The sequence below is a fragment of the Lycium ferocissimum genome, chromosome 8, assembly GCF_029784015.1.
Source record: "Lycium ferocissimum isolate CSIRO_LF1 chromosome 8, AGI_CSIRO_Lferr_CH_V1, whole genome shotgun sequence".
NCBI classification, from domain to species: domain Eukaryota; kingdom Viridiplantae; phylum Streptophyta; class Magnoliopsida; order Solanales; family Solanaceae; genus Lycium; species Lycium ferocissimum.
This window is the reverse complement of record NC_081349.1, coordinates 30,134,921-30,153,673: the sequence shown is the minus strand read 5'-3', so window position 1 is coordinate 30,153,673 and position 18,753 is coordinate 30,134,921. Positions and strand designations below refer to the sequence as shown.

Here is an 18,753-nt window from a genome sequence, read left to right as displayed (position 1 = left end):
TTACATATATATACATCTTAAGGAGAAATATTTACGAAACGTGACGATAGTTTTATATTTACAAAACATAACATTACAAACCCTATACAAAAAATGCTTTTTAAATAAAATAAAAAAAATTTAAAAAAATTTTAAATTTTTTTTAAATGCATATTTTTTAAAAAAAATATTTTTTTCACTCAAAAATTTATGTATGAAATTTGTATATCTCGCTCAAGGCTTAAAAAGTTCGCTCAAAATTGTGTGTATGAAAACGGCATGAAAAATATATGAAATGTGTATATCTCGTTCATGGCTTAAAAAATCCGCTCAAAATTGTGTGTATGAAAACAATATGAAATTTATATCTCGCTCAAGTCTTAAAATTCGCTCACATTTTCGTGTATAAAGTTCATGTTAGATTTCTGTAAAATTAATACAATTACAACAACATTGTATACAACCTTGATACAACATTCAAGACTTAAAATAATCGCTCAAATTTTTGTGTATGAAATGTATATCTTACTCAAAGCGCTTAAAAAGTTGGCTCAAATTTTATGTATGAAGAACGCATTTAAATGTGTTTATTTCGATCAAGGCTTAAACATTACGCTCAAAATTTTATGCATTAATGGTATGAAATTGTGATATCTCGCTCAAGACTTAGAATTTCATTCACATTTTTTCGTATATAAAGTTCATATTAGGGATCCGGAAAATTAATACAATTACAACAACATTATAACAACTTTCATACAATATTCAAGGCTTAAAGTTTTCGTTCACAATTTTGTGTATGAAAATTATATTAAAAACTTCTTACACATACACATTTCATACATTTTTCATATAGCTTTCATACAAAAAAAAATTGAGGTAATTTTTTAAGCCTTTGAGCAAAAAAACAAATTATAATTTTTTTTTTAAAAAAAATATATAACATTTTTTTATATAAAAAATATATTTTCTGGAAAAAAAAAATGAAAATCCGTCACGTTTTAAGCCAGAATATATCGTTATGTTTTAGAATAAATAAAACTATCGTCACGTTAAGCCAGAATATTTCTCCTTAACATATATATATATATATATATATATATGTTGTTTTCCCTATTATATTAGAAATTGAAAATCTGTATATGAAGTTTAATTTGATAGCCCCAAACGTCAAATATACATATTTGAAGGTGGAATTGTCGAGAAAAACCTCCGATAGAATATTAGTAAAAATTTGTTTCTTCACTTCAAACTTCAGGCATTTAAATTCGAAGTTGGGCTTGGGCCTAACACCCCTAAGTCTTAATTTAGACAATTTGAACTGAAGTTTGAACTAGTTCTTTACCAATTGTCGGTTATTGTTGATTTTTTTGTTGTTTTTTCATCTTTTCTTTTTTGGGTTCATCAATCTTACAGCTTGTTTGCGGGGTTGTTACTAATAATTCCATAATGTATCATTTTCTCTCATTACATAATGCACACATCAACAATACGAAGAATAAACTTAGTATATTATAAAGAAAAGTAGGATACAATGTAGAGTTATAAAGAGAGAAAAAGAGAGTAGTAAAATAAGATTATTGAATGCCAAAATGAGAGGGAAAAAAGAAGAAGATAAAAACAAAATCGCACAACAATCGGTTATTATATAAATGTGAGACTTTTCGTCGTTCTATAATAAGGAATTTAGCAATACGACAATAAAACTAAAACATCAATCAAAATAAATATATTAAAATAACCATACGATATAATACAATAGGTAACAACCATCCAATTTGTTAGTGTCCAGACTTTTCAAAATGTAAATTTTTAAAAATTACTTCAATTCATTACTTCAAGAGAGGTTGTTTTCGATAGACACCGGACACAATTACCCATATCGTTATGTCAGGATTGTTTTCTGATAAATATTGGAATGAATAAGCTAAATGGTGTCTTATTGTCTTTTCAAAAGTAAAGGGGTGATAGTACACAGTCTACAAACTTTCATCGTCGCCTTCATAACCATGCCGCGACTGTGATAGGGTTTAAGGAATCAGAACACCCATTGTTCTGCCACAGCGCCTCCTCTCTCTATTGCCAAATAATCGCCAGTTCGACCCAAAAATGTATAGAAGTAGAGGCACAACACTCACTTCCAAATCATTGACAACTCTATCAAAGGTATGCAGACAACCTCATCATTTAAAGTTCCTTACTCTCTTAAGAAATATCAGCACTGCTACTCAATTATCTGAGGTTGATAACTATAGCGAGTTGAAGGGGGGAAATAACACCGATTCTCAGCAAAACCCAAATGGGGGTTTCAATTATAACTCAAACAATACAGGTTCTTTGAATAAACCAAACTGTCAGGGTCAAGAATGGGCATATAGTGGAAATTCTAGGAGAATAGAGCAGATCCCTAGTGGGGTTTATCCCCCAAAACCTAGAACTGAATTTCAAGAACCAACTAATAAAGGGTTTAAGCAGAACGCACATGCGAAAAATGACAACTTTTCATCTGGGCGTGTCGATGGTTCATCTAGAAACGAGTTTCAGCAAACTGTTTGGCGAAATGGGAGTAATGATTTCGGGGCTCGAAAGGATTATCAGAGTAATTTAGTCCATAATAGAAATGATAGTGGTTATCAGGGTGAAAATTCATCAAATTTGCTGCATAGTTCCAGGTTTGAGGGAGGTGTAGGAGCTCAGCCGAGTCAAAACGGAGTTTATGGACACTATCAACAGAATCTAAATGGTTATTATGGTGGAAACGGTGAAATGCCTCAGCAGCGTTTCAGTGGTAATTACACGAGAAACATAGGAGCGCCTCAGCAGAATCTTCCCGATTATAACCCTGGAGATGTAAGAAATGGTCAATCTGGAAATTCTGAAACGTATCCACAAAGTGCAAGTGGGTATAATATGGAAAGGCATACGAATTCAAGTGGCTACTCAAGGGAGATGATCGGCCAATATCAGCAAAATTTAAGCGGCTTTAACCCTTCTAGTGCTGGACATGAAGCTTCTTATCAATCACAGAATGGAATAGTAGGCCATCAAGAAATGAGAAGTTCAGCACCTGTTGAACAGTCAATCGATTCTGCTGATAGCAGCTATAAAAAAGGCTCAATTGATGAGCTCGATGACTTCTGTAAAGAAGGCAAAGTGAAGGAGGCAGTTGAAGTTTTGCATTTGTTGGAGCAGCAACATGTCACAGTCGATTTTTCTCGATATATTATGTTAATGAATGTGTGTGGCGAGGATAAATCCCTTGAGGATGCTAAATCAGTTCATGAGCACCTTGTGAGATCTCATCCTAACCTTGACATCAAAATGCACAATAAGATTCTTGAAATGTATGGAAAATGTGGCTCCATGAATGATGCCTTTTTGTTGTTTCGAAAAATGCCTCAGCGTAATCTGACTTCTTGGGACACAATGATTACCTGGCTTAGTAAAAATGGTCTTGGAGAAGATGCCATAGAATTGTTTGGGGAATTCAAGAAAACTGGGATGAAACCTGATGGCCAAATGTTTCTAGGTGTCTTCCATGCTTGTAGTGTTGTTGGTGATATAGTTGAGGGCATGTTGCACTTTGAGTCAATGAGTAAGGATTATGGCATTGTTCTCTCCATGGAGCAATATGTGGGAGTGGTAGATATGTTGGCAAGTACAGGATATCTCGATGAAGCTATGGAGTTCATTGAGAGGATGCCTATAGAGCCAAGTGTTGAAGTATGGGAAACCATGATGAATCTCTGTAGAATTCAAGGGAACTTGGAGCTTGGGGATCGTTGTGCTGAGATTGTTGAGTGCCTAGACCCATCTCGTTTGGATGAACAGTCAAAGGAAGGTTTTTTGGCTGTAAAAGCGTCAGACATAGTTAAGGAGAAAGAGAAGAAGAAATCTGCTCAAAGTCTTCTTGAGGCTAGAAGCAAAGTTCATGAATATCGGGCAGGAGATAGATCACATCCTGATCATGAGAAGATATATGCATTGCTTAGGGGTTTAAAGCAGCTAATGAAGGAGGATGGTTATATACCAGAGACTAAGTTTGTGTTACATGATGTAGACCAAGAAACGAAAGAGGACGCTTTAATGGCTCACAGCGAGAGATTGGCTTTTGCTCAAGGTCTTATGAATAGCTCTGCACGATCACCAATCCGGATTATAAAGAATCTACGTGTCTGTGGTGATTGCCATAATGCATTGAAGATTGCTTCAAAGCTTGTTGGTCGGGAAATTATCATGCGAGATGCTAAGAGATTTCATCATTTAAAAGACGGATTGTGCTCGTGTCGGGATTATTGGTGAAGATCCTAGCTTTCAGGTAATACTTAGTTCTGACCATCTTTTTCTTGCTTTAGCACAGCCAGAGTGTCTGGCAAAGCTATCATTCATAGCAGATGGGATTTCTTTTCCTTACTCTATCAGCTCTGAACGACACGGTGTTCAAAGATTGGCAAATACCATATTTAATGCCACATAGCCTCTTGATTTGGTTAGTGCTGGTAAAGTGTCAATATTCATAAGTTGTCCATAACGGATACAAAGGTGAGCGCAGTTGCAGATACTTGAGTTATTGTACTAAAGATTGTAAAGGACGAGCCATTGACTCATCGAGTACTATAAAGAGCTTCTGTATCCTGTTCACCCGGGACACAACCAAACAGAGATCAACCACCTTCTCAAAGTGGATTAGCTAGACTAGTCGGGGGCAGCTGGCGATGAAGTGGAATTGTTTTCCAAGTCTCAAGCTAATTGCTTCACATTCTGAAGTATAGAGAGTAGTAGGATAAGATTATCTTCATTTGATACTTTGATTTTTTCCTAAAGCAGTAATGTTAGTAACATGGGATGTTGTTTCCTTGTACTTTGGTTGAACCCTTTTTAACTGGTATGATGACATTTTTTACTCTTTTATCACGTTTGAACAGAGTTGGAGACTTGGAGTTGGTTCAAGTGTCCAATTTTTCAATTTCAGCAGTTGGAAATCAAAACCTGATCATTGTAGCAATTTGGGTCCAAGCTGAAATATTATGTTCTGAAACAGAATAAAGAAAACAGTATATCATACAGTATATTTATAATTTTGTTTTCTTCGAATCTTGTTTTGTTACTTCAAATAATAATAATAACGGTACTAAGTTCTGCTGATTATATTTGAATGCGCGCAATGTTCATCCAGCAATCATTATGTGGTAATTACTACTCCTATATTGTCTTAAATCAAAATCTAATATGAAATAAGAAAATATACGTGTTGATTTAAAATGACAAAAATGCATATCAACTTTTACTACTTCAGTTAACTCATGTACTTATAATCTCTTGCTTGTTTTCATAATGTCCAACGGTATTAATTTGGAAGTAGTGATGAAACTTAAACTTTTATCATCCACACTCAAAACTTTGTTAGAATAGGAGTCGTCATAAGAGATGATCAAGGCAATTGGATCATTGGCTTTTCCCAAAAAGGTATGAGCTTTAATCACACGTATATGGAACTTACTGCTCTTCTTCAGAGAACAAAAATGGCACATGAATATTCCATTCATCTGCTGGAAATTGAGTCTGATTCCTCGGAGGTAATCATTATGCTAACTGATTATAGTAATTCACAATTTTCTAGCCTTTATTGCATCTTGCAAATGTTGGCTGAAGAAGTTGGCGAATCCGAAGATCAGACACTGCTTCCGTGAAGGAAACCAAGCAGCACATGTTTTGGCAAAGGAAGGAATCCAAAAGGCAACTAATGATCAACTAGTGTTTTCGTTATGTCCACCACCATGGTTGTTGTCTACTCTAGCTAATGATAAAGGAGGAAGCTATAGTATAAGAAAAATACCTCCTAGTGTTTGTAGTAACTTAGCCAAACTTGGCAATCTCAGTGTTTGTAATGTTATGACTACGTAGTATTAATAAAACTTCATTTTGCAACCCAAAAAAAAAAGGTATAACTTTTATGTTTAAAGCTAAGATTATTAATTTATATATCTACTAGTTTATTTCATATTTTAGCATATGCTATTTTAGTGTTCCTCTTAATATAGCGTTATTTGATACTCTTATATTGAACATTTAATTACAATATATTTGTGATAACAAATCTAAGGTAAAAGGAGGCACGTAATTAATTTTCTTTTGGCATAATCATCTTATATCCGGTACCATTAACCTGACTAAATTAAATTCGTATCATATAAGATTCATTTAACAGAAAACATTTCCTATCATAAATTTCTCACTTCCCAACCTTGATCCCGACACCATTCTCCCCATGTACTACGACCCAATTAGTCGAATTATGTATCAACTAACCAGAAGTAGTAGGTAATATGCAAAGAGATAAAGTAGGAGTATAATTTAAACATGGAATATTTGTAGGTGGTCAATATATATAGTACAAAAAAGGCTCAAATATGCTATCGAACTATCGAAAATGGCTCATCTATGCTACTCGTCAATAGTTTGGTTCATTTATGCCATCGCCGTTACCAAAATGGCTCATTCATGCCATTTTTCATTAATTTGGGTCGGATTTTTTTTTTATTAATTTGGAATTTAAAATTGGGCTGATTGAATTAAACAACGTGAATCTCTAATTGGAAGCCAAATGTCAAATCTGGTATTAATGAAAAATGGCGTTAATGAAAAGCCCATTTTTAACATGACATGAATGAGCCATTTTGCAGAATTAAGATGGCGATAAATAAATGAGCTCCAAGATGACTTTGCACATAAATAAGCCATTTTCGAAAGTTTGCATATTAGAGCCTTTTCGGTATATAGTATAGTAACAAAATAAAAGTTATTGGGGATGTTAGATGTCATTCGGGTCGGGTATGAACAAAATGGGCTTCAGTCAAAAGTTCACTCAAACAATGAAAATGGCGGCAAATACATTAGCTCAATTCTTCTTCACACCATTGAAGCTCCACTTTCCCTCTCTCTAAAACTCTCCTTTACTCTTTATTTTGCTGGGATTTTAGTCAATTAGGGTTTCTGTCCTCACAACAAATACAATGACGTGCGGTTTGGGGATATTGGAGTCACTGAGTGATGATTCCATAGCACAAATATCTGAAAACTGGAACGCCTTTTGCTCCACTTCAGAATCTCTTCTCAAAGGCAATGGTGACTTGTCATTCAGCTCCGAATTTGTAAAGACAGCTAAGAATCTCTCCAAACACGGCCTTGCGTCTCTAGTTGAACAACACTTCCTTCGCTCCATCCAGGTCTGCTTAATTAACTCTGAATCATATCATTTTACTTTTCGTCCTTACTAAAAATAGATGGTCCAAAATGATTGTCATTTTAGAAAACCAAGTTATAATTAAGTATTTTTTTCCATCTTTACCCTTACTCAATAAATATGGATAAATTTAGTCAAATCAAACCTTTTAGTTAATGTTTTCTTAAGGGCGTGCCATAGAAAAATAAAATGGATTGAAAGGGAGTAGTGTTTTTTGTTTGAATAAAATGTGCATATTTCAAAAGGTAGATTAGAATACTAAACAATCATAGCTACTCAATTTTGCTAAGTACAAGTACAGATTGTTGCTTTTGGGATATATATATATATATATTGTGTTTTCTTTGTTTTGAGTAAAGTGTGCTTATTTCTAAAGTACTTCCTCCGTTCCAATTTAAGTGTCTTAGTTTGAATAGACACGGAGTTTAAGAAATAAAGAGAGACTTTTTAATCTTACAGTTACCCCTTTCAAAACAGAAAAAAAATGTTTGAACTTAAAGATGTGGTCCCAAATTAAAGATGTGTATAAAGTACTAAAATGTCCCTTTGAACTTGTGGTTATAAACTTGCCATTTAGGATGTTTGAATTGTCAACTTATTAAATGTGGAAAGAGGCACTCTTTTTTGGGACAGACCGAAAAGGAAAGTAAGACACTTATAATTGGGACGGAGGTAGTATTTAAAATACTAAAGAATCATAGCTACTCAATTTTGCTTAGTACAAGTAAAGATTGTTCCTTTGGGATGGTTTAGTTTGGAAGAAAATGTTTTACCTTGGAAAATTGTAACCTGGATTTGGACAACACTTCCTTCGCTGCATCAAGGTCTGCTCAATTATACTTCCTCCGTTTCAATTTGTTTATCTGGTTTTGACTTGGCAAGAAGTAAGAAAGAAAGACTTTTGAATCTTATAGTCTTAAATTAAAGATATTTAGAATGTACCAAAATGCCCTTTAATCATAATCTTGTGGTATTAACCCTGCCATGTGGAAAGTTAGAATTAAAAAGTTGCCAAAAAAACAAAATGGCATTCTTTTTTAAACGGACTCAAAAGGAAAGTTAGACAAACAAATTGAAACAGAGGGAGTATATTATAGTGTTTTTGTTTTGAATAAAATGTGCATATTTTGAAAGTAGATTAAAATATTAAAAAATCGAAAAGGGCCAAATATACTCTTCGTTATACTTTGGGTCCAAATATACCCCTGCCATTATACTATTGGCCCAAATATACCCCTCATCTGTTAAAGTTGTTCAAGGTGGACATTCAATCCTACGTGGCATTGACATTTGATGAGGTGGATGCCACGTGGCACGCCACAGCGCCCCTAACCCATTTTACCCCTGACCTCTATTTCCTCTTCACCACTAAAATTTTCGTTCCCTCCACCACCATTACCGCCACCACGACTGTGGCGAGGTCCAATTTTAATGGTATAGCTGGCCAGACTTTTCTTAGCGTCTGAGTGCTGCGTTCAACAAACTTTTCCTTCCCAGATTGTGCTGATAGAGACTGAGCAGCACTTTACACTTCTTCAAATTTACGAATCCACCATTATCACTATCTTGCCTTCTTCACTGAAATTGAGTCTCACTTTTGTTTCCTCTGTCCCTGACTCTCACCATAATTTTTTTTATCATTCGAAAGGAGATAGTGCCACCACTGCTTTATCAGGTGAAGAAGCTATAAAATTAACATGTATGGATAAATCTCAACAGACTTGGTGTTAATAGCCAATCCTTTGCAGCACTACCAGAGTCTCACTTCAAAGATGTAGCAAGAAAGATTAATTACATGTATGTAACTTCCCTAAATGAGTCTTAACCTGCATAACATAGTAAACAGTCGCAATGGTGGCGAGAATGGTTGTGGCGGCCGTAATGGTGGCGGAGGGGAAGAAAAATTTAGTGGTGGAAGTAGAAATAGAGGTGAGGTGTAAAATGGGTTAGGGACGCTGAGGTGGCGTGTCACGTAGCATCCACCTCATCAAATGTCAATGCCACGTAGGATTGGATGTCCACCTTGGACAACTTTAACGGATGAGGGGTATATTTGAGCCAATAGTATAACGGCAAGGGTATATTTGGACCCAAAGTATAACGAAGGGTATATTTGGCCCTTTTCCAATAGTACAGGGGTATATTTGGCCCTTTTCCGTAAAAAAATCGTAGCTTCTCAATTTCGCTAAGTACAAGTAAAGATTGTTTCTTTGGTATGGTTTTGTTTGGGAGAAAACATTTACCTTGGAAATTATAACCTGGATTAGTGTTTCCTGTGTTTGATTGGTTATAATAATAGGTGATATATGGTAATTATAGAAGGTATAGTATTGGATATAAGGAGAATAATGGAAAATGAATTCCAAACCGAAGTGACCGAAACAGTTTTATTCTCTTATCAGAAAAATTTCTCTTTGGACAAAAAAGTTTCAACTATTCGAAGGATTCAAATATCGAGAAATGTTTTCACAGACAATATTTGGTTGATGTACTTATTTCAATATTTGAGTACCTTGAATTTGGAATGTTTTCTCCAAGGACAAACATTCAAAATATTTGCAAATGATTTCATCAACCCTAAATATTCTCTGAGAAAACATTTTCAGCCACACCATTCAAACTATCATTCATTAATTCCCAAATTTATGATGTAACTTAGTTTTCGCATTTTCTAAAGCTGGTGTGACTATAATGACTTCAATTGCTTATCCTTATGCCGAGGGTCTTTCGGAAACAGTCTCTCTACCTCCAAAGGTAGGGGTAAGGTCTGCGTACACTCTACCCTCCTCAGACCCCACTTTGTGGGATTTCACTGGGTATGTTGTTGTTGGTGTGACTATAATGACTCTACTAGGTGCTTTATTGAACTCACAGTGACAATATTGTGTTGGAACAGGAAACTTTCGAAAGAAATGGAGCAAGAAGGTTCTGGAGTTATTTTGTACCTTACAGCAGCGTTGCACCATTTGAAACTAATAAGGATCCAGTATGTACATATGGTCCTTTGTCATGCCATATATTCTTATACATTAAAGAGAAGGCCTGTTCTATGGAATTACAAGAAATAATTACTACTTGATTTTCACCGAGACCTTGTCTGTGTCTGTGCAGATGCAGGATTACTGTTAATGAGGATTCTCTATATTTGTTGTAATTTTTGGATATTATTACTTAGTGTAAAATTTTCCAATTTTGTTCTCCATCCAGTCTTACACCACCTAACAACCCCATTTACACACCTTTTAGTCAGTGGTTTACACTCTTTTTTTGGTTTTAGTTATAATATTTTCTGATTACCATAATTTTCTTGGTCTTTCACTTCTTGGTTCTTGCAACAAATTTATTTAACACTGTTTGAACTAGAGGCTTATAGTTTTGAATCTTAACATTACATGTAAATGCATTTTTTTTATTTGGGAAGTAATTGACATGGAAAACACATGTTATTTGTCAAATATTACCTTGTTTAGTTAGCGGATGAGGATGGTATATTCTCACTATTGCTGCTGTCATGTTAGCATTTTAATATGGCTCAGGCTAGGACTTGGTTTTAGCCTTTAGGGCTTGGCAATTTTATATGGTAGTAAATCCTGATTTGGTATTGATGCAGATTCTAGAAGAAGAGATTCAGCAAGTTATATGTAAAGCTTTGGGAGAGATATCATCGGAAAAACAGTACCAGGAGAAGTGCCTATTATTGTTGGTTCATGCTTTACAGTCCTATGAAGAAAACAAGGCGCAAGGACAAGCGAACCCAGATTCTACTCGAGTTTATCTTTTCTCAAAATATCAACTAATTGTGTCTTCAGTTCTTTTGGCTAGCCTTCCTCGCCATTTTCCTGGTATGTGGATTGCTTCATAGAATGTTAGTACATGCTGCTCAGGAGCTTTGCTTAGTTGTCCTTTTTAAATGTTTCCCCACTTCGCAATGTGTTTCTCCTTTTCTTTTTTGAAACAGGTAACATTCCCAATGTGTTTCTCCTTATCCTTTATGCAATGTCAACAAATGTAGCTGCTGTCTCGATAACAGAATTCTGTTCATTTGACTTCCTTTCTCAAATGGCTAATTGGTGGTAATACTATAGCTGAAGCTTTAAAGTATGATACTGACCACCTTTATAGAACATTCTGTTTTTATGATCTTCAAGTAATGGTTAAACCGAGACTGTAAGGGCGTAGAAAGAGGTTTTGGGGGGGGGGGGGGGGGGAGGATTTTATTAGGCATAATATAATTCCTATACTTCATTGATCATTGTTGTTTGTTGTTTACTGCAAAATGGTAATTTATGTGAAAATTCTTGAACAGCTATATTACATGAGCATGTCTCTTGGGGATAAAAGGGTGGCAGCAACCTCAGTGTATTGAAGCTGAAAGGCTGTTCTTTTAATTTGTACTCACTGATGGAAACACATGCATTTGGGACTTTCATTTGTTATTGACCTGTATTATTCATATTAAGCCCTGTTCAAATTACCTCTTGAATTGTCAAAATAAAAGAATGTAAACTACAGCCTGATCATGTATATGCTAGGTTTCTGAGGTCCTGAGATTGTTTGTTTTGGATTTGAAGTTACATCATTCTCTTTTCTCGATGTTCCATTTGACTCAGTTTTGTTCTTGGACCAAGCATGTGGCGAATTACACAAATGTTTAGTACCATCGCCGGGGTTGTCTGGTGCAACGCAAGAATTAAACTTCTTTAGTCACTGATTTTACTCCTTTGATTTCTGAATCTCTAAGTTAGAAGATGTCTTTATACTACACACACACACACACACACACATAAAACAATAACAACATACACACAGATTTTGGCAAGGAAGAAGTTTGAAATTCTTATACATTTATTCTTCGTTATCGCTTTTTGGAAGAGGCAGAGTGGTTAAGGAAAGCTTGATATTTAAAGATGTTTCTATGGCTATGATCTATAAAATGTACATCTTAGTAAGCAACTCTTGCTTATCCTTCCCCTTACTATATTTTTTAGGCATACTACAGTGGTACTTCAAAGGAAGACTGGAAGAGCTGAGTACAATTGCCGCTGCGAATCCTGAGGATGAAGATGAGTTAGACATGGATGATAAAATGGATTTAGATGAGAAAAGAAAACTACCCTACAAATGTGGTAATATGGATAGTGATATAAACCATAAATATGCATTATTTTCAGATAACAATAAGTTGGTGAAGAACATTGGAATGGTTGTTCGTGATCTGAGAAATATTGGCTTTACGTCTATGGCGGAAGATGCATATGCTTCTGCTATATTCTTTCTTCTAAAGGTATATGGCCATCAGTGATTAAGTTTCAGTCGATCTATCTACATTTTCAGTTGACGTCAACCTTATTGTGGTGATTCTTAAGCATCCTTGATTTTGTTAATTTGACCAAAAAAAAAAAAAATCCTTCGTTTCAGATTTTCTATAAGTAAACATTTCATTTAATCTTGTACACATTTATTCTTTGAATGTGGGTGATAGGACAAAGTACATGATTTGGCTGGTGATGACTATAGGAGCTCTGTTTTGAAGTCCATCAAAGCATGGATACAGGTTGGTCTCATCTGCATGATCCCAATTTTACGTCTCAAGTTAATCTGACAAAGGTCCTTTTGGAGTTTTATTTTGGTGTTGCAATACAAAGTCATTTGGAAGTTATCTTCTTCAACAGTAATATAGTTGCAACGACTTACTGTCTGGTGGTCATTTAACTAATTTAGGATATTGATCTACTGGCTTCCTGAAATAAGAAATCTCTTTTCCTTGCCTAGTGCACTAGTTTGGATTCATTGATATTCTGCAATACGATAATCGGACATTTAGAGTCAGATGGATCTAATGGATTTTGTTATGTTTTTAATCAATTTTTTGTTAGTGATACTTTCACTCATGTAATTTGTGTATCGATAGCTTGGTGACATTGTAGAGATGACAAAATGAATGATAGAATAACTTTGTGAAAGGTTGGTTATGAATATCAATTCCTCATGAATTTTGCTCAAACTTGAAGAACATGGATAAACCTATGTTTAGATCAATCTGACTAATCAGGAAATTTCTACTGGATCCGATTTTCTAACATTGAGAACCAATTTGTGCAGGCTGTGCCCCTTCAGTTCCTGCGAGCACTTCTTGATTACCTTGGTGATTTTACTAGCTGCGATGGCCCTTCCTCTGGCCTGAAATCGCCCCTGGCATCCCACCCCTCCTTGTGCTATTCTGGAACTGGAGTTCCATCTGAGGGTCTTGTTAGATGGCAATTGCGCTTAGAGTATTATGCTTATGAAACCTTGCAGGATCTCAGAATAGCCAAACTTTTTGAAATCATTGTGGACTACCCGGACAGGTAATTTACTATTTCATTTTCTTTTCTTCATTTATTTTGTCTCTGTGTGTGTCGTGGGGGGGTTTCTCTGTACATAAGTGTATCTTATAGCAGGCTTCCAAGCAACAAAACTCGTAGATATTCAGAAGGAAAGAAATGAAAAGAAAGAATGAGGACCACATAAAAGAAAAGAGAGGAGGGGAAAGAAGAGTAATAATTTTCTGTGTTTGGATGAGAAAGGAAGAGATACCTCGACCCTGCTACCCTTAGCGAAGTATTTCTCTTGTTAATACATCTACCGTCTTTTTTGGCTTTAGAAAAGTTCCATTAGAACCAAGTCCCTTCCTTCTCTTCCAAAAATTCAATCTGAAAGCCAAGAAACAGACTCACCCCTGATTTCTTATCTCGTTTCTTTCCCTTCTATTCCATTCAAACTGCAACATTATTTGCTTAGTTAATTTTGTTACTAATTTTTAAATGGATATAACATGCATAGAGGATGGATTTGTATTCACAATTTCCTGATCTTTACTTTAAGTATGTTCTTCCAATCTTCCCTGTGACTAATTTACTATGTCGGGTTCCGTTTTCTTTCATCTTACAAAAAATACTTGATGCAGCATTCTCTGGTTTTGTTTCTACCATTTAGGCTTTTAGTACCAATTCAGCTGGAAATGGAAGAAATACCAACACTGTAAATATTTTATTCATGTAAGATCTCAATATTCAACTTGCGAGTTAATGACCGATAAAATTTGACAGTTCTCCTGCTATTGAAGACTTGAAACAATGTCTTGAGTACACTGGGCAGCATTCAAAGCTGGTAGATTCTTTTATCTCTTCACTGAGATATAGATTACTAACAGCGGGTGCCTCAACCAATGACATATTGCACCAATATGTTTCAACAATCAAAGCACTTCGAACTATAGATCCTGCAGGTGTTTTTCTTGAAGCTGTTGGTGAGCCAATAAGGGAATACCTGAGGGGGAGAAAAGATACAATTAAATGCATTGTGACCATGCTTACTGATGGAACTGGTGGAAATCCCAATGGACCAGGCAGTTCTGGGGATAGCCTGCTGGAAGAATTGAATAGAGATGAAGAGAGTCAAGAGAGCACTATTGTTGATGATGATATTAACTCTGACGACAAGCAAGCATGGATTAATGCACAAAAGTATGCCATCTTTGTCTCTATTGTTTTGACATACTTTTATCTTGTACTTTTAATCTTATGCATATATCTTTTATGAACTGAAATCTTTAAGCTGGGAGCCTGACCCTATAGAGGCTGACCCATCAAAGGGAAGCAGATACCGAAGGAAGGTTGACATACTTGGCATGATAGTTGGCATAATTGGTTCCAAAGATCAGCTGGTTAATGAATATCGTGTAATGCTGGCTGAAAAGCTTTTGAACAAATCTGATTATGACATAGATGCAGAAATACGTACTCTAGAGCTTCTCAAGGTTAGTGGTCAAACCTCTGAGTTTAGTTCTCTATCGTCTCAAACCAGTCACATGGTGTACTAAAAAATAGACACCTTTTCTGCTATATGATTTCATCCTGATTTACATAGTCAGCTTGACATTTCTATCATTTGCAGATTCATTTTGGAGAAAGCAGCATGCAGAAATGTGAAATAATGCTTAATGATTTGATTGACTCCAAGAGGACAAATACAAATATAAAAGCAACTATCAAGCATCAACCACAGCCAGGTAATGATTGTACGTTATGTCCTGTTCTTGGGCTTTCCACTATTTTAACTATTCTCAATGATTACTGGATTTGTGCAAATACAGAGCAAACAGACCTCAATGTTTCTCTAGACAATCTTAATGCTACCATCATATCTTCAAATTTCTGGCCTCCTATTCAGGTATGCGCTTATTCTTCCATTTAACTGATACGATAATTTTATTTACCATCTGTTGGTAAGACTATTTAGTTATCTAGTGGAGTGTCTTCATCCATTCTGGACTATCTTTTACCCTACAGGAAGTTAAATACGTAAACATTAGAAATGAACCGTACAAGCAGAACATTTCAAACTGAACTGCTCCATTTTATTTTTATAGTGTTGATTTCTCCTTCCAATATAATCATAAATTAACGGGTTCGGGATGCTTGACATTCACATTTCATGGTCTTAGTCTGAATCAAGTAAATGTCCCCTGACATCCTTGATGTTTTGACAAATTTTTCCTTTATACTTCCTATTGTCATTGCGTCTGCCTTTGGACATCCTTCAAAGAGTTTAGACGCTGTTGTATCTGCAGCATGGTATCAACAGATGAGCTATTTTACTTTCATAGAGACTGCGGAAGTTATGTATGAGCTCATGTAAATTGGAAAGGGAGGTCTTTGGAATCTCACAGAGAGAAAGGAAAAAATAGATAAAAAAGGACGACATCCACCCCCCCCCCCCCCTTCCCGGTCCAAACAAATTCTTCATGCAGACTTTCGGTTAATAGTGTTAATTGTTTGCCTTTATGTAGCTTTCTTTGTTTTAGTTTCATTTTTGCTGGTCAAGTAAGAAAATCTTCTTATTTAATGGCAGGATGAGGCAGTCAACTTACCAGAGCCTGTGGAGCAGCTCCTGACTGATTATGCTAAAAGGTATACTGAAATCAAGACACCACGTAAGCTAGTGTGGAAGAAAAACCTGGGCAGCGTAAAGGTCAGTCACTGTACAGTGTCTTGGGACTTGTGTGTCTTTCGAAATAGTCTATATAAACAGTTGATTTAAAATCTCTAGATCTGAGTTCTCTGTTCCCTGCATCTTTTTATACACCAGACGACTGACTGTTGTTACTGCCATTATTGTAGTTGGAGCTCCAATTTGAAGATAGAGCAATGCAGTTCAATGTAACTCCTTTGCATGCTTCAATTATTATGCAGTTTCAAGATCAGAAAAGGTAATTTTGGGGATCATCTTTGTATTTTCATTTTATCAATTGCTTCAGAAAAGTTTTGGCAACGGCTGTAAAGGGTATGTACACCTCATGTTGCAGGTGGACATCTAAGAATCTTGCAGCTGCAGTTGGAGTACCTGTTGATGTGTTGAATAGGAGAATAAATTTTTGGATAAGCAAGGTTAGTTCCCCTCACTTGCATTTTCATCAGTATATGGTTCTCTGGTGGAAAGATTTATTTGATCTTTTTTCACTTGGTTGACTAGGGAGTTCTGGTAGAGTCAATGGGGGCAGACTCTGCTGATCATGCTTTTACTCTGGTGGAAACCATGAATGATACAGGTAAAAGTGGTACTATTGATGGAGGCTGTGAGGAGCTATTGGCAGGTGATGACGATGGTGAACGGTCTGTGGCCTCTGTTGAAGATCAATTGCGCAAAGAGATGACTATTTATGAGGTATACCATTCAAATTCCTTGTTCTTGCTTTTGCATATAAATGGAACTTGTATATATCTGAATCTGATACACACTCTTATCAGTTGTCAACGTGTAAATGGTAGAAGCTTTTCTTCTCTCAAAAACTGTTTTTTTGTGTACTCTTATGGAAGCCTGTGTTTCCAAACTATTGAGTTGCATGAAATCATCATATAACAAGCTCTTATAAGCCTGCAATTTTTTCTTTGCTAGTGAGGTACCTGGGTTTTTGAAATATTGTGCATTATTCCCTTACTGATACAGGAAACTCCTTGTGAAAATCTTTGCAAGGCAGGACAGAGATGCCAGCTTCTTGCCTGGCTGTGTTTTATCTTATATCTGTAATGTATATATCATTTATTAAATAATTTATATTGGGCAAGGCTTATTCATTGTTCTAAGGACCGAAACCATCTCGCAAAGAACTAAAAACCAAAAAACAGAAAAGAAAACACTGGTGCTTTCTTAACAAGGTGCTGGTGTTAACTGCAGAAATTTATCACTGGGATGCTTACCAATTTCGGCAGTATGGCTTTGGACCGTATTCATAATACTCTCAAGGTAATTATTTGTTTTATATCTCGCGAAGAATTATAATTGAATTGGGAACTATGTTGTGGCATGAGGCCATGAAATACCGAAGAATTAAAAGTACTAAATTATTGCTGCAGATGTTTTGCATTGCTGATCCTACTTATGACAAATCACTGCAACAACTGCAAAGCTTCTTATCTGGTTTAGTTGCTGAGGAGAAGTTGGAATTAAGAGATGGAATGTACTTTCTGAGAAAGTGATCAATTCCGTCTACATTTTCTTGGTGGCATGAATCTTATTGCCACTCTTCTCAGACTGATGAAATGCAATAACGAGCGGTTAAGAAAGAAGTAACAACATTTGGCTACAGAGAGATCTCTTTTTCTCCTCTTTTCAAGTGCAGAAAATATCTGTAAACTCCTTGCAGTCAATCATTTGTGTACTATTTAATCAAGCTGAGGGTAAGTGCAAATTAAGAAGGTTCCTGCTGGTTGTATGACTCGTGCTACTATATGCATAAGGAAGAGCATTAGTAATATTTATTAGCAGATCCTCCACTCGACACAGAGATAAAGAGACAAAGCCAGCCAAGAGAAGATGTCGGATCTGGTGCTCTTTAGCTAGTTTCCTAGTCAGTTTAGTTGACAGTATACTTATTTGCTGTATATGATGTAAACTGAGTAGATTGCACATGTGCTTTCAAAAGAAAGGGAGTGCCATTGTTTATTTGCTGTACATGATGTAAACTGAGTACATTGGCCTTTTGATTTCAAATGAAAGGGATCACCATTGTTATCCAAAACAACTAGAATCCAGTTCCTGTTCCAAAAAGAAAAAAACTATATCTAGTTTATCTCATGGTTATACTGATAAAGGAGAAAAAGAATTAAAATCGGAAGTTTCAGAGACTGAATTTGTCAAATGCACATGCATACCTTGTTTATTATGTATATTTACTTCGGGAGAGTACCAAAAAAGTTTACAAATGAAATCACTTAGGTCCTCAATATGGTTAGTTAATAGTTATTATATGCTACACTCTTGAGTTGATAACATCTAAAAGCTATAGTAAATAATCGAATGCAGCCGGTTAAATTATACTATAGCGTATAAATCTTTTTATAAATTGTTATTAGATGAAATTTAAAGTCTTATCGAAACCAGAATCTAAAGAAATTGTATTCACTTTGGATTCTTCTTCTTCTTCTTCTTTTTTTTTTTTTTTGCACGGATTGGCCTTCATTTAGGGTGGTCTTTATTTTTTGCCCTTCAAA

General features: G+C 35.5%; 2 protein-coding genes across 2 annotated transcripts; both read left to right on the top strand.

The window, feature by feature from the left end:
• Window positions 1-2,073: 2,073 nt before the first annotated feature.
• LOC132067944 (pentatricopeptide repeat-containing protein At4g32450, mitochondrial-like) lies at window positions 2,074-4,967 on the top strand. The gene has a single exon (XM_059461367.1). The coding sequence runs from the start codon at window positions 2,089-2,091 to the stop codon at window positions 4,279-4,281; it is 2,193 nt and encodes a 730-aa protein (XP_059317350.1). The 5' UTR covers window positions 2,074-2,088; the 3' UTR covers window positions 4,282-4,967.
• A 1,968-nt stretch (window positions 4,968-6,935) lies between these two features.
• Window positions 6,936-18,284, top strand: LOC132067943 (anaphase-promoting complex subunit 2). Its single transcript, XM_059461366.1, has 16 exons — window positions 6,936-7,205; window positions 10,119-10,208; window positions 10,833-11,064; window positions 12,211-12,506; window positions 12,705-12,776; window positions 13,325-13,569; window positions 14,311-14,727; window positions 14,819-15,020; window positions 15,158-15,272; window positions 15,357-15,433; window positions 16,115-16,234; window positions 16,384-16,472; window positions 16,569-16,650; window positions 16,736-16,927; window positions 17,438-17,506; window positions 17,617-18,284. The coding sequence occupies exons 1-16, from the start codon at window positions 6,993-6,995 to the stop codon at window positions 17,737-17,739; spliced, it is 2,634 nt and encodes an 877-aa protein (XP_059317349.1). The 5' UTR covers window positions 6,936-6,992; the 3' UTR covers window positions 17,740-18,284.
• Window positions 18,285-18,753: the final 469 nt, after the last annotated feature.

What these genes read in the sequence shown, in the direction of transcription:
- LOC132067944 (XM_059461367.1), top strand. Translation starts at nt 2,089, where the DNA reads ATGTATAGAAGTAGAGGCACAACACTCACTTCCAAATCATTGACAACT.
- LOC132067943 (XM_059461366.1), top strand. Translation starts at nt 6,993, where the DNA reads ATGACGTGCGGTTTGGGGATATTGGAGTCACTGAGTGATGATTCCATA. An exon ending in CCTTCCTCGCCATTTTCCTG is followed by an intron (nt 11,065 to 12,210) that starts GTATGTGGATTG and finishes TATATTTTTTAG; the next exon opens with GCATACTACAGTGGTACTTC. An exon ending in ATTTCTGGCCTCCTATTCAG is followed by an intron (nt 15,434 to 16,114) that starts GTATGCGCTTAT and finishes ATTTAATGGCAG; the next exon opens with GATGAGGCAGTCAACTTACC.